Raw genomic sequence first — 13,501 nt, forward strand, 5'->3', positions numbered from 1 at the left:
AGAGTGATCTAATGAACTCCGGAAGGGTAAGGAGATCCTACTCCACATGTGGCACCCGTCGTGTTGCTTATGTTATTACCCACCCGGTTTATAATCTAATTCGGTAGGTCACATCCGTGAAAAGAGAACGGGATTGTAGTTATAACATAAGGAACAAATCCGATATCATCTGTGAACGGGATATTTCACAACGGCCAACCAATTGTGATGGCGTTCGTAAAATTTACGAAGGCATGATTTCAACTTCACCGTTTGGAACTCTTGGTTCAATAATGTCCTTTTGAGCAGCAACTCAATATCAAAGAAATCTTAAAAGGAAATACAAGCCCGGGAATATCGTATCAATTGGGAGATATATACTCCGTATAAAGGCCTGCTGGAATGTAGCTACATAGAAATGGAAAGTTCACAATTGGGAGACTGAAATCATCTCTTTTGTCGTACAGACTTGTTTTGCTTTTCAATCGACACTCAAACTACACTCATTGTCAATTTCTAAATGTTATTCAAGATGTGTGGAAGACTTGACTGTATCTGTTGTATCCTGTTTCTCTAGTTCGATGAGATATATGCGTTCAACATAGTCGCCAAGTTTTGTATTAATTGTGTGAGACCATCACCTATTTAGTAAAAAGTAAACTTAAAGAATTTTGCCTACTTCTTTCGTTTCGTCCTAAGAAGTTTCTTTATGACGTCAGCCTTATTAGAATACAGGAACAAGTCGGCAAGAAGAGGAACACAGTTGGTTCCCATGGGAATGCCGATAGTTTGTTAAAAAACACGTCCACCAAACGTAACAAATATGTTGGCAATCAAGAAATCAAGCATCTTGATCATGTCAGTTTCACATAGTAGGATTGATCCCTCCCTAAAACAAAATACTTGACCATTCTTTTTTATAACACAAATCAATACCAACTTTTTCAATTTGTCTTTTAGTTTGGAAAAAGGTATACTTTCATAAAGTGTGATAAGTCAAATGTCTTAGTATGATTAACGTGTCTTAGATTGTATGTACTCTAAAAGATCTTTGGATTTTTTTAAGTGTCCACATCTGATTCACGCCACCTCTGGAATATCTTAATTTTTACTCATATTTTGTCTTTTAATTTTTACATTTAATTCTTCTCTGAAAAGCAGGAAAGTACTTCTTCTTAATATTATAATAACAATGTTGTAAATCGAATTTCATTCATTTTCCCACGTTTGTTTGGTAAAGTAAACTCCATATTATTCATTTTGCTGGGTTTTTATTTTTGACTTGTAATATCAAGGGGAGGTAATTTCTTGCACAATTCGGCAGAAAACCACCGCTTCGTGTCGAACATAACTTGGCGTTTGCGTATCCAAAATTCAATTGGCTAGATATTCATATCGAGTGTTTGTCTTAATGAGATGCTTTATTAAATTTAAATTCAGCCCATCATTTTTAGTTTCCTCGAAGATATCTAAATTTTTCGATCAGGAGACTTGACAATTTCCCAAACAAACTTCAAGTTTGAAGATAAAATAAAGAATGAAGGACTTTGATTTGATGTGTAAGTTTTGACGAGTTGAAACTATGAATATTCAAGATTATTTTGATCAATAAGTTTTTATTACGACAGTGGTATTTAGTGAGTTACAATGAGGTTTGTCTCATCCGTAGTTTTACTGAATTTTCACGGTCACGTGACTTTATTGTTGCTGATAAACTTGGGGTCAAACCGTGACCTGCTTTCCAACTGTAGAGGCATATCTATCTTTCATTAACGGACGATAAACAGCCTTGAAAAGTCATACACATGTACAGAAGGTACATTTATGAAAGGTCACGAAGGTAATTTTGATGTTTGAATATTATGTCCTTCTCCTTGTTTCATTGACTCAACATGGATAATATCGATGTAGATACTATTTGGAAGAAGTTAGGGCCACTAAAACGTTATAGTGCGTTACAACTAGTTTACTTGTTTTTTGTATGTTTCCAAGTGACAGGTTATTCGCTGATAGAATATGTTTTTGTTGGTATGTATGTCTTTAAAGGATTTTTTAAAAATATAACGCATTTTAGTATGTAAGTTTTTTAAGGATAATTAATCCGCTGGACAAAAATGGTTAATATTGGTACAAGACGAACTATAAGCAACAATTGTTATATAAAACAGCATTAATGTCCAAATATCTGCGGTAGTTTGTTGTGGCGTTTAATTCGCTTTTATATATTATTTATTTATAATAACTCTAAAAACCAGCATAACAATGTTAAATCTGCAAATATGCGGAAGCATTTATTTGTTCTTCCCTCACCGAGATTTGAACTCACGCTAGTGGGATATCGAGACAACACCATCTGCTCTGTGTCCAGCGTTCTAGATCACACAGTCACCTAGACTGAACTAATAAATTAGTTTTTGGTGACCTAGTGTTACCTTAAAAAAAAGTTTCCTCGTCAATAGAATCTAAAGTTGTAACACAGTACATAATATATTAAGCATGAATATGGCATTGATTGCAGATTACCTTATTTATTCATATATGATTTGTGAAATACCTAAGTGTTATACGTTTTCTGTGTCTGTGGTTTAGGAATAGTTTGTAGAGTATATTGATTGTCCTGTCGTATTTCTTTATGTTCAAGGTAATGTTTCAAATTGTCATGTGACAGTCAAATGCAAATTGTTTCCGTTTGTAGAGTAAACTGTATAGAGGGACACTTTGTATTTAGATTATAACTTGAGGCCATGCTCATTTGTTAATCCGTATTATGATTTTACAACTTTAGTATATTTGTTTATGCAAACCACATAAATGAATTCTAGAAAATATTTTGAAGGTTACGGACCGCCATATAAATGTGCACCTCTAACGAACCAGACAGATTTGTATAAATACGGAATATTAGATAATATCAGCTCTTCAAGAATCACTTACGACAAATGCAATATTGAGATTCAGAGTAATACATCTAATTTAACATCTGGTATCTATACACTGACATGTCCAGAAGGTTACCAGTATGACAGTAAACAGGAAACAATAGTCACGGAGGTTTGTTTGTCATATTAAAAAAACTTTAAATATTGCATGAATTTTTCCTATTTTTGTTTTCCTCATGAAGAACCCTTTTTATTAAAGTATTAAGGAATAGGAATATAGTTTAATTTTAATTTAAAACATGTACATATACTTGTAGAATTTTCTTACAAAGTTTAACAATTTACTCGCAATTACATGTTTTACAGTGCTATACTAATTGATGTTAAAGGTAATTTTGAAAAGAGTAGTGTCTGTTCATCCTTTGTTTGTTGAATAAAGGGTCACCGTTACCCAAAGTTAGGTAATCTGTACGTGGCATCAAACAAATACTTTCATCTTGGATAGGATATTGGTTATTGTTAAGTTTTGTTTGTATTCCTTTTTTGTAATTTCTATTTAGGATTGCAGTACTTATAAGATATAAGAAGATGTGGTATTAGTGCCAATGGGACAACTCTCCATTTAAGTCACAATATGTAAAAGTAAACTATTATAGGTCAAAGTCAGTCTTCCACACGGTGCCTTGGCTCACACCGAACAGTAAGATATAAAGGGCCCCAAAATGACTTTTGTAAAACCATTCAAACGGGAAAAACAACGGTCTTTTCTATATAAAAAAACGAGAAACACTTATGAACAACATAAACAAACGACAACCGTTGAACATTAGGTTACTGACCTTTGTGTAATGTTCATTTGATCAAGTCTGGATCACATGAGTAAATCACATGTATTGGACATTGCGCTAACATTTAATATTACCTGGGGTATATAATAAGAATCGTAGAAGACTCCAACCGTTTTAAATGAAAATAAATAAGCATTACCCAAGTGTGCATATATTTACTAGAAGCTCGTTTGGGAAAAATAGAAACTCATTATTAAGAAATTATAAACAACAGCACTTTATAATTTACAAGCTAAAATGCATCATATTAAACGGACATTTCCAATGTTAAGGTTCACATTTTTTCATAGTATAGTCTAACTATATAATTATAGAGATACTGATAGAGATATTATGAGTTGACTAAATAAAAGCTCTATAGGATTAATATTTGAGATAGGAACAAATGAAGTTACAGAAGAAACAAATGTTTAGTTGTAGAAGTTTATATTTATATTGCATCTAATAAACATGTTGTTTAGAGAAAGTACCATTTATAAATGGCAGCTTTTGTTTTAGTGGAACCTAGTTTGTAGCCGTGCCGGACTCGGACCAATGACACAAATGTTCGTTACTATAGGCCAAGGGGTTGGCGCGTTGTTGTTTCCCCCTATATCAGATCGTTATGGCAGGAAACCAGTGTTGACGTTCAGTCTAGTCATGTGTACGCTGACATCCGTTGCTGCTGGCTTTGCACCTGGTTATATCATATATTCTATCCTAAGATTTGCTTTTGGGGCAGTTCAGCAGGTAAGTTTGACTAAATTGTGAATATACCAATTGCATGCGAATACACACACAAGAATATACCGAAATGTGGAAATCCTCGATTGCTTTCTTCGAGAATGTACGTTTTTCGTTTAATGCTATTGTATTATCAGTCTGTTTTTGACCTGTGAGTTTAAATATCCCTATTGTATCTATTAAATTGCCTCTCTTCTGTCTCAACAGTATTGCTATAATTAACATTTCTGTTAAACGCCAACATTTGGCGTTTGTTGAATACAATAGTTTCGCTGAACATCCAGTAAATATGACATTGAATAAGAAAACAAAACTTTTGATGGAACCATTATGTATATAATTGTTCTGTGTAGAAATCTGACCTCTCAAATCTACTAAATAGTAAATGAATCAAATTAGTATCAACGTTAAAAGTTGCAAACGCCAGTTACTGGTACGGTTCATATCGAACTACGGATAAATATACAGCATCCATGAAGCAAAGATAATGACTAAATAAATACTCCATTTAACTTTTGGGAAATAAAACGTCAATTTCCGAAGAATGTTCTCAGCATCAGAGACAGGACAATAGTTCTGAACATTAGTAAGACAATTGAGACTTCATGCAACTGTTTATCTTCAGAAGTTGACATCTTTTTGGAAAATTTAATTCACCAAATCAAATGCATCATTACATTTGTTCAATTAACGATAACAAAACAAAACATACTAGTCGTAATTACCATATATTATGGTAAGCTGATTAAACAGTAACAGGCGTAATCATCATATGTTATGGTACGCAGATTTAACACTAGAAGGCGTAATAAATCATGCTCATGGTAATTATATTTACATTTCAGGGTTTCATATTGACTGCTCAAGTGTACATAACTGAATTATTTCCAAAGGAACAAAGAGGTACAGTGTCTGGTTTTGGAGGTATCGGATGGTCTATCACGATGGTCCTTCTATCATTATGGGGGTATCTGATGAGGAATACTTCTTGGAGATACATACACCTCTTTTTAGGCTTATTTGGTGTACCTTGTCTTTTCACTTACTGGTAAATAGTTTATTCGAGTTATTTTATCTTTTTATGAACGATCCAATCACAAAACACACATATATATCTATATCGAGAACACACTTTTATGATGTATAGTCTCATCTTTTAACATTCTAATAGCGAGTGTTAATTAAGAAAAGTTAACAGGAACGGTCCGAGAAACAAATTGCATTTAACAACAAAGATAGCACAGACAGTTAACAATAAACTTGTGCGTAAAAGGTAGAATCACAAAAATACTGAACTCCGAGGAAAACTCAAAATGGAAAGTCCTTAATCAAATGGCAAGATCAAAAGCTTAAACACATCAAACGAATGGACAACAACTGTCATGGTACAGGCATTTTCTTATGTAGAAAATGGTGGATTAAACCTAATATTATAGCTAGCTTAACCCCTCACTCGTAATAGACAAAGATGAAGAACACCCTCGGGCTATTCATACATGTGTGTTAGATGCATTGACTTGTAACTTGTAAAACAAATTTTGGATAGCTTGTCTTCTTAGTTCCATCAAGCGTCATTCAGATGAACTTTATAAATGTAAAAAAGTAAAATACACAATACGTAGTTAAAATGCTGTTGATAGTTATCAAAGGTACCAGGATTATAATTTAGTACGTCAGACGCGCGTTTCGTCTACATAAGACTCATCAGTGGCGCTGATATCAAAATATTTATAAAGCCAAACAAGTACGAAGTTGAAGAGCTTTGAGGATCCAAAATCCCAAAAAGTTGTGCCAAATACGGCTAAGGTAATCTATGCCTGGGGTAAGAAAATCCTTAGTTTTTCGAAAAATTCAAAGTTTTGTAGACGTCAACACCAAAATGTTGACTGCTAGGCTGGTGATACCCTCGGGGACGAAACGTCCACCATCAGTGGCATCGACCCAGTGGTGTTAATAGTTATTTAAGTTACCAGGATTATAATTTAGTACGCCAGACGCGCGTTTCGTCTACACTCATCAGTGACGCTCATATTAAAATATTTACAAAGTCAAACAAGTACAAAGTTGAAGAGCATTGAGGATCCAAAATATCGAAAAGTTGTGCCAAATACGACTAAGGTAATGTATGCCTGGGATAAGAAAATCCTTAGTTTTTCGAAAAATTTTAAGTTTTGTAAACCAGAAATTTATAAAAATAAAATGACCACATTATTGTTATTCATGTTGAAATATGGCAGTGTACTATACCAGTTGTCAGTGACCGCTTATCAGAAGATTATTAATTTACATTCCCATTCTAGGATCGTAGATGAATCATTGCGATGGCTGATTGCAAACAAAAGAGAAGACGAAGCAAAGACACTTGTACGGAAAATAGCAAAATTCAATAAGGTTGACTTCAACGATATTCTGCCAGTTATACAACATAATGATGACATTGATCCCCATCTTATTCATCAAAATCCCAAGGAAGAAAAACGAGAAAACATACTAACTATAGCCAGACATAAAATCCTACTGAAGACAGCATTCATAATGGCTTTCACATGGTACGTTCATATATTTGCATGCCGGACATTTATTTAGGTTTTTGTTTAGTATAAGCTTACCTGATACCGTTCTATTATCAATTAAGTAATTTTAAAAAAGGCATCGGTTAATGAAAAGTTGGATGAAAGTCAAAATTGGCATTTCTTTGTTGCATTCAGCAGCAGTATTATGGGGCTCCATCTACAATATGTACAAAATTACACTTTGACTTTTTGGTTTGTATAACTACGTACCTGTGCGCTCAGTTTTTTCAGTTTTTATGTGTTTAGTTGTATAACCCTCAGAAAAACACTATAAAATCAAAAAGTACCTTATTTCTTTGATTGTTTATAAACTTTTGTCTACACACTACTTATTAAGGGGTCAAATAAATAAGCTTAAAGCCAAATCAATTTCAATATAATACATGATCATTGAAATAATAGTTATCCAAAACGTGGTGCAAGAAGACATTCAATGACGTCTGACAGTCCTTTACCATATAACTTCGCATCTTAATACTTATCTTTATGGTTTATATATAGTCATTTTTAAAACACTTTTGTGAATAATCCATCATGGATGGTAATATATTTTAGGATTATGTTTCCAAAGCTATTTTTTTTATTTTCCTGTGAAGGAATTGTATTTTCAAAATTTAAACAGATTCAGACAGGAAAATCTGTGTATTTTTGCAAAAACATAATGTGTTCAGATGTACGGAATGGTGGGGGTAAGAGAAAACAAAAGGCACCTGTTCGAGGTGAAATAACTTGTAAATTAAATCCTGAAAATATTTAAATGGGGATTGAATAACTTATTAGATATAATAATTTGCCTTCGTTGCTATCCTCTTTTGTATTGATAACGCACATGTATTCCAAAGACACATAGAGAAGACATATTAGGGATTTTTTAAATAACAAACCAAAACTTATGGAATTATAAGAGTTTGTATATATCATATATTAACATACATATTGAATACAACCTGTAAAAACATTGACTTTAAAAAATCTGTTTCTGCACATATAAGAAATCAAACGGACTATTAACAAAAAGTAACAATTCTATCTATTTCTATCTTTGAATTAATGATTCATTTTGTAGGATGACCAATGCTATGACGTATTTTGGATTGACTTTGAATTCTGCCAAACTTGCTGGGAATAGATTCCTCAATCTGTTTTTATATCAAGTTGTAGAAATATTTGCAATGTTGATGTTTCTGTTCATCATCAACAGGTACGCCAAAATATAGTATACCTAAAAGAACTCACCAGCAATCATGTAAGTACATTCAAAATAACTCACCAGCTATCATATAAGTACAACAAAAATAATAAACTTGCTATCATGTAAGTACATTTTAGATAACACTCATGCAGTCATGTGAGTACATTCGAAATAATACACCATTAATCATGTGAGTACATTTTAAATAACACTCTTGCAGTAATGTGTGTACATTTGAAATAACATACAAGTAATAAGTTGAGTACATTTAGAATAACACACCTGCAATCATGTAAGTACATTTGAAGTAACACACCAGCAATGAATTTGAATTGGAAGAAATACCGGTTGTTCGTTTAAATTGTCGAGATAACGATCCGAAAATACTAAAACGACAACTTCATGGCAGAAACAAATAATTGAGGGTTTCTTTTACAAATAATTTAAATAAAGACTTCTTTAATAATCAATTCTCCTCCTTTTCCATTTGAAAATATTTGACTGTTAAAAGTTTCCCACCGATATGTTATTACTTCTTATTGGGTTCTCTTTGAATTAACGCCTAATGTAAACAACAGAGTTATGAGGAGGACAGATTAAAAATGACACTCCGTAAGTTTTACGGACACCATCACGAATTGGTTGATCCATACGATGTATCTTTGTTCAAAGTAATTATGGACATTTTTGCCACGTGTTAGATTGTGGTTTGTCATTACGTCGTCTGATCTTTTTCTTACCGAACGTGATTTATTCCCGAATGTGACTGTTTTGCTGAGTATGAATTCGTATTGCTTTAAGACGTGGCATGATACTTTTCCATCCCAAATTAATTTGTTGGGTTTTGATGTTGTGTTTGTTGTTGTCATCGGATTTTGTCAAATGTCTTAACGTTTGTAGTTGTAAATCGTATTTTTTTTTTGTATTATTGTGTTGTGTTCAGTTCATTTGGTAGATTTAATTTTGGATCAAAGTTTGATCAGAAGAAACACCCACAAAGCTAGATAATTCAATTAATTATCTAATCACTACTACAATTAAATATTAATTAGTATTATAATTTTCACTGTTATTAATATAAGTTTTATATAAGCTTTGGATTTTACATATTTTGGCCACGAGCATCACTGAAGAGACATTATTTGTCGAAATGCGCATCTGGTGCAGAAAAATTGGTACCGTTAATGTTATTACTACCACTGGGTCGATGCCTCTGCTGGTGGACTGTTAGTCCCGAGGGTATCACCCAGTAGCCAGTACTCCGGTACTGGCATGAAAATACGGAATTTTTTGTGTTATTAAATTTGCTGTTACAAAATGTTAAAAAATATTATAAATTAAGGAATGTATCTCCCTCATGCAAAGCTCTGATTCCTTTCACGGATTTGGCTATACTTTTTTTGGAACTTTTGGATTATAGCTCTACATCTTTTATATAAGCTTTGGATTTTACATATTTTGGCCACGAGCATCACTGAAGAGACATTATTTGTCGAAATGCGCATCTGGTGCAGAAAAATTGGTACCGTTAATGTTATTAGATAAGTCATACACATCTAATCTTGAACTTCATCCAAATTCTTTCTTAATTTTCGTAACACGTTTTAGAAATTTAAATGTGACGTCACTTTGAGCGTTGCATTGACTTTGGCTAACAGGGCTGTGATTTTGTAATTCATTCGTTTTTATTCCATAGCTAGTCACCACTTCAGTTCAGTTATGTAAATCTGTTATATAGTCATTTTATGAAATTTACTGTTTGCAAATCTATGTATTATTTTGATAATAATAATGTTTTTGTCCCAGGCGGATAACCCTGGCCTCACAACTTTTTGGAACTTTTGGTCCTCGGCGATCTTTAACTTTGTAGTTGTTAAGGCTTTCAAACTTTTTACATCTCAGCATAGTTTTGTGTGGACGTAGCGCGCGTCTGGTGTATAAAAATATTTTTAACCTGTTACCTTTTGATGGCTATTATTCGTTTGTTTCTCTGTCACATATTTTTTATTTATTGCAAACCTGACGTGTACTGTAGTCATTTTAATGTTACAATGAACACTGCCATTGAAGCGGGGTGGTTTGGCATGCAACAAAACCAGATTCAACCAACCATTTTTTCATAAAATGCCCTGTACCAAGTCAGGAAAATGGCTATTGTTACATTATAGTTTGTTTCTGTGTGTGTTACGTTTTGGTGTTGTGTCTCTGTTGTGTCGTAGTTCTCTTATATTTGATACGTTTCCCTCAGTTTTAGTTTGTAAACCGGATTTGTTTTTTCTCTATCGAAATATGAATTTTGAACAGCGGTATACTACTGTTGCCTTTATGTAAAACACGCCTAATGTGAAACCCCGAACGTCAAAATACCTTTTTTTTTACAAATAGTTAGCTGTTGTTGTTTCCGATTGTTGTTGAGTGAAATGTAATGAAAGTATAACACGTGCTTTCAAAACGCTATTTAGTAAAGATGATTAATGTCCCCTTGTTTATGTATCTATTTCTTGGTGTTATTGATCAGTGCTGTATTTGACTCACTTATGGAGGAATTCCGTAGTATTGATGGGGAACACGTTATAAAAAAACATTAACAATACCAACAACAAAATAAGCTTAGCCCATATATGCTAATGAAAGGGGTTATAATATTACTGTTAAAAGTTATATTCGATTTTTCATTAGACAGTAAATGAGTAATTGGCAAATAACACATTCTTCATGTAATCTCCTTAAACACAGATTTATTTAGCATAAGTTATTATTTTTAGATTAAAACGAAGACATGTCTCAATGTTGTTTCATGGAATAGCTGGTGTTTCACTTGTCTTATCCGCATTGCTGGGCTCGTTTAAAGGTATTTTTATAGACAGCCGTTTATAGTCATATGAAACGATTTACTGCTGGTAATACTATTTAGAAAGTATTGATCCAATGCATGCATATATACTTAGTTTAGTTTTGTCACTTTATTTTTAAATTTGTCTCAAATCAATAACGTTTAATCGAGAAGAACAATTATCGGTGTTTGTTGTTCGAAAACTTTAGCTGCTTAACATGTTCTGTTTAACAGTTTACCAATAATGATCTTGACTAAACATCAACAAAGAACCGTGAAAGACGTGATAAATAAGTGACATAATGGAGCAATTTTATTTTCTATACTATATGTCTTTGCCGTACATTCCCATTTGTTTATCCAACTATGCCATAACAGTGAATTTTTAGTTCTGGTGTAATATAAAGATTTCTTGGTGAATATCATATTCCTTCTACGATTGTTTCTTTTTCTTTCACGACGATTTCACTTCACAATTGCTTTGTGCAATTGCCAGTTTTCTAACGAATATGTGTTGGTTAAGGTCATTGCATTCGAAATGCTGTCGGCAAATTAAAGTACGGGAAGACAATAATTCAATAACAGTACTTTTCTGAAGATTTGCATATAAGATAAAGAATGTTCTTCTTTTTTAGCTCACCTGGCCCGAAGGGCCAAGTGAGCTTTTCCCGTCACTTTGCGTCCGGCGTCCGTCGTCGTCGTCGTCCGTCGTCGTCCGTCGTCGTCCATCGTCGTTAACTTTTACAAAAATCTTCTCCTCTGAAACTGTTGGGCCAATTTAAACCAAACTTAGCCACAATCATCATTGGGGTATCTAGTTTAAAAAATGTGTGGCGTGACCCCGCCTACCAACCAAGATGGCCGCCATGGCTAAAAATAGAACATAGGGGTAAAATGCAGTTTTTGGCTTATAACTCAAAAACCAAAGCATTTAGAGCAAATCTGACATGGGTAAAATTGTTTATCAGGTCAAGATCTATCTGCCCTGAAATTTTCAGATGTATCAGACAACCCGTTGTTGGGTTGCTACCCCTGAATATGTAATTTTAAGGAAATTTTGCTGTTTTTGGTGATTATCTTGAATATTATTATAGATAAAGATAAACTGTAAACAGCAATAATGTTCAGCAAAGTAAGATTCACAAATAAGTCAACATGACCGACATGGTCAATTGACCCCTTTAGGAGTTATTGCCATTTATAGTAAATTTTTAACCATTTTTCGTAAATCTTGGTCATCTTTTAGAAAAATCTTCTCCTCTGAAACTACTGGTCCAAATTAAACCAAACATGGCCACAATTATCATTTGGGTATCTAGTTTAAAAAATGTGTCCGGTGACCCGGTCAACCAACCAAGATGGCCGCCATGGCTAAAAATAGAACATGGGGGTAAAATGCAGTTTTTGGCTTATAACTCAAAAGCTAAAGCATTTAGAGCAAATTTGACATGTAGTATAGTTGTTCATCAGGTCAAAATCTATCTGCCCTGAAATTTTCAGATGAATTGGACAACCTGTTGTTGGGTTGCTGCCCCTGAATTGGTAATTTTAAGGAAATTTTACTGTTTTTGGTTATTATCTTGAATATAATTATAGATAGAGATAAACTGTAAACAGCAATAATGTTCAGCAAAGTAAGATTTACAAATAAGTCAACATGACCAAAATGGTCAGTTGACCAATTTAGGAGTTATTGCCCTTTATAGTCAATTTTTAACCATTTTTCGTAAATCTTAGTAATCTTTTACAAAAATCTTCCCCTCTGAAACTACTGGGCCAAATTAATCCAGACTTGGCCACAATCATCATTGGGGTATTTAGTTTAAAAAATGTGTCCGGTGACCCGGCCAACTAACCAAGATGGCCACCACGCCTAAAAATAGAATATAGGGGTAAAATGCAGTTTTTGGCTTATAACTCAAAAACCAAAGCATTTAGAGCAATTCTGACAGGGGTAAAAAGTTTTATCGGGTCAAGATCTATCTTCCCTGAAATTTTCAAATGAATCAGACAACCTGTTGTTGAGTTGCTGCCCCTGAATTGGTAATTTTAAGGAAATTTTGCTGTTTTTGGTTATTATCTTGAATATTATTATAGATAGAGATAAACTGTAAACAGCAATAATGTACAGCAAAGTAAGACCTAAAAAGAAGTCAACATGACCGAAATGGTCAATTGACCCCTAAGGAGTTATTGCCCTTTATATAGTCATTTTTTTTTTAACAATTTTCACAAAATTTGTAAAATTTTACTTACATTTTCCACTTTAACTACTGGGTCAAGTTCGTTATAGATGGAGATAATTGTAAGCAGCAAGAATGTTCAGTAAAGTAAGATCTACAAACACATCACCATCACCAAACCACAATTGTGTCTTGAATCCATCTGTGTTCTTTGTTTAGTATTCACATAGACCAAGGTGAGCGACACAGGCTCTTTAGAGCCTCTAGTTAAAGAAAGTCTGTGTTAACTTG

The 13,501-nt window shown here is 33.4% G+C and overlaps 1 protein-coding gene across 1 annotated transcript in view; it reads left to right on the forward strand.

Annotated features, from left to right (window-relative positions):
- The first annotated feature begins 1,829 nt into the window (after positions 1 to 1,829).
- The window catches only part of LOC139521302 (uncharacterized), a 31,669-nt gene continuing 19,997 nt past the window's right edge, over positions 1,830 to 13,501 (forward strand). Inside the window, exons 1-7 of the mRNA XM_071314778.1 lie at positions 1,830 to 2,007; positions 2,816 to 3,030; positions 4,205 to 4,435; positions 5,275 to 5,477; positions 6,730 to 6,978; positions 8,069 to 8,203; positions 10,960 to 11,045. Coding sequence (XP_071170879.1) covers positions 1,872 to 2,007; positions 2,816 to 3,030; positions 4,205 to 4,435; positions 5,275 to 5,477; positions 6,730 to 6,978; positions 8,069 to 8,203; positions 10,960 to 11,045 — 1,255 coding nt within the window. The 5' untranslated portion in view covers positions 1,830 to 1,871. The remainder of the gene's footprint in view (positions 2,008 to 2,815; positions 3,031 to 4,204; positions 4,436 to 5,274; positions 5,478 to 6,729; positions 6,979 to 8,068; positions 8,204 to 10,959; positions 11,046 to 13,501) is intronic.

Source organism: Mytilus edulis, chromosome 4 (genome assembly GCF_963676685.1).
Source record: "Mytilus edulis chromosome 4, xbMytEdul2.2, whole genome shotgun sequence".
NCBI classification, from domain to species: domain Eukaryota; kingdom Metazoa; phylum Mollusca; class Bivalvia; order Mytilida; family Mytilidae; genus Mytilus; species Mytilus edulis.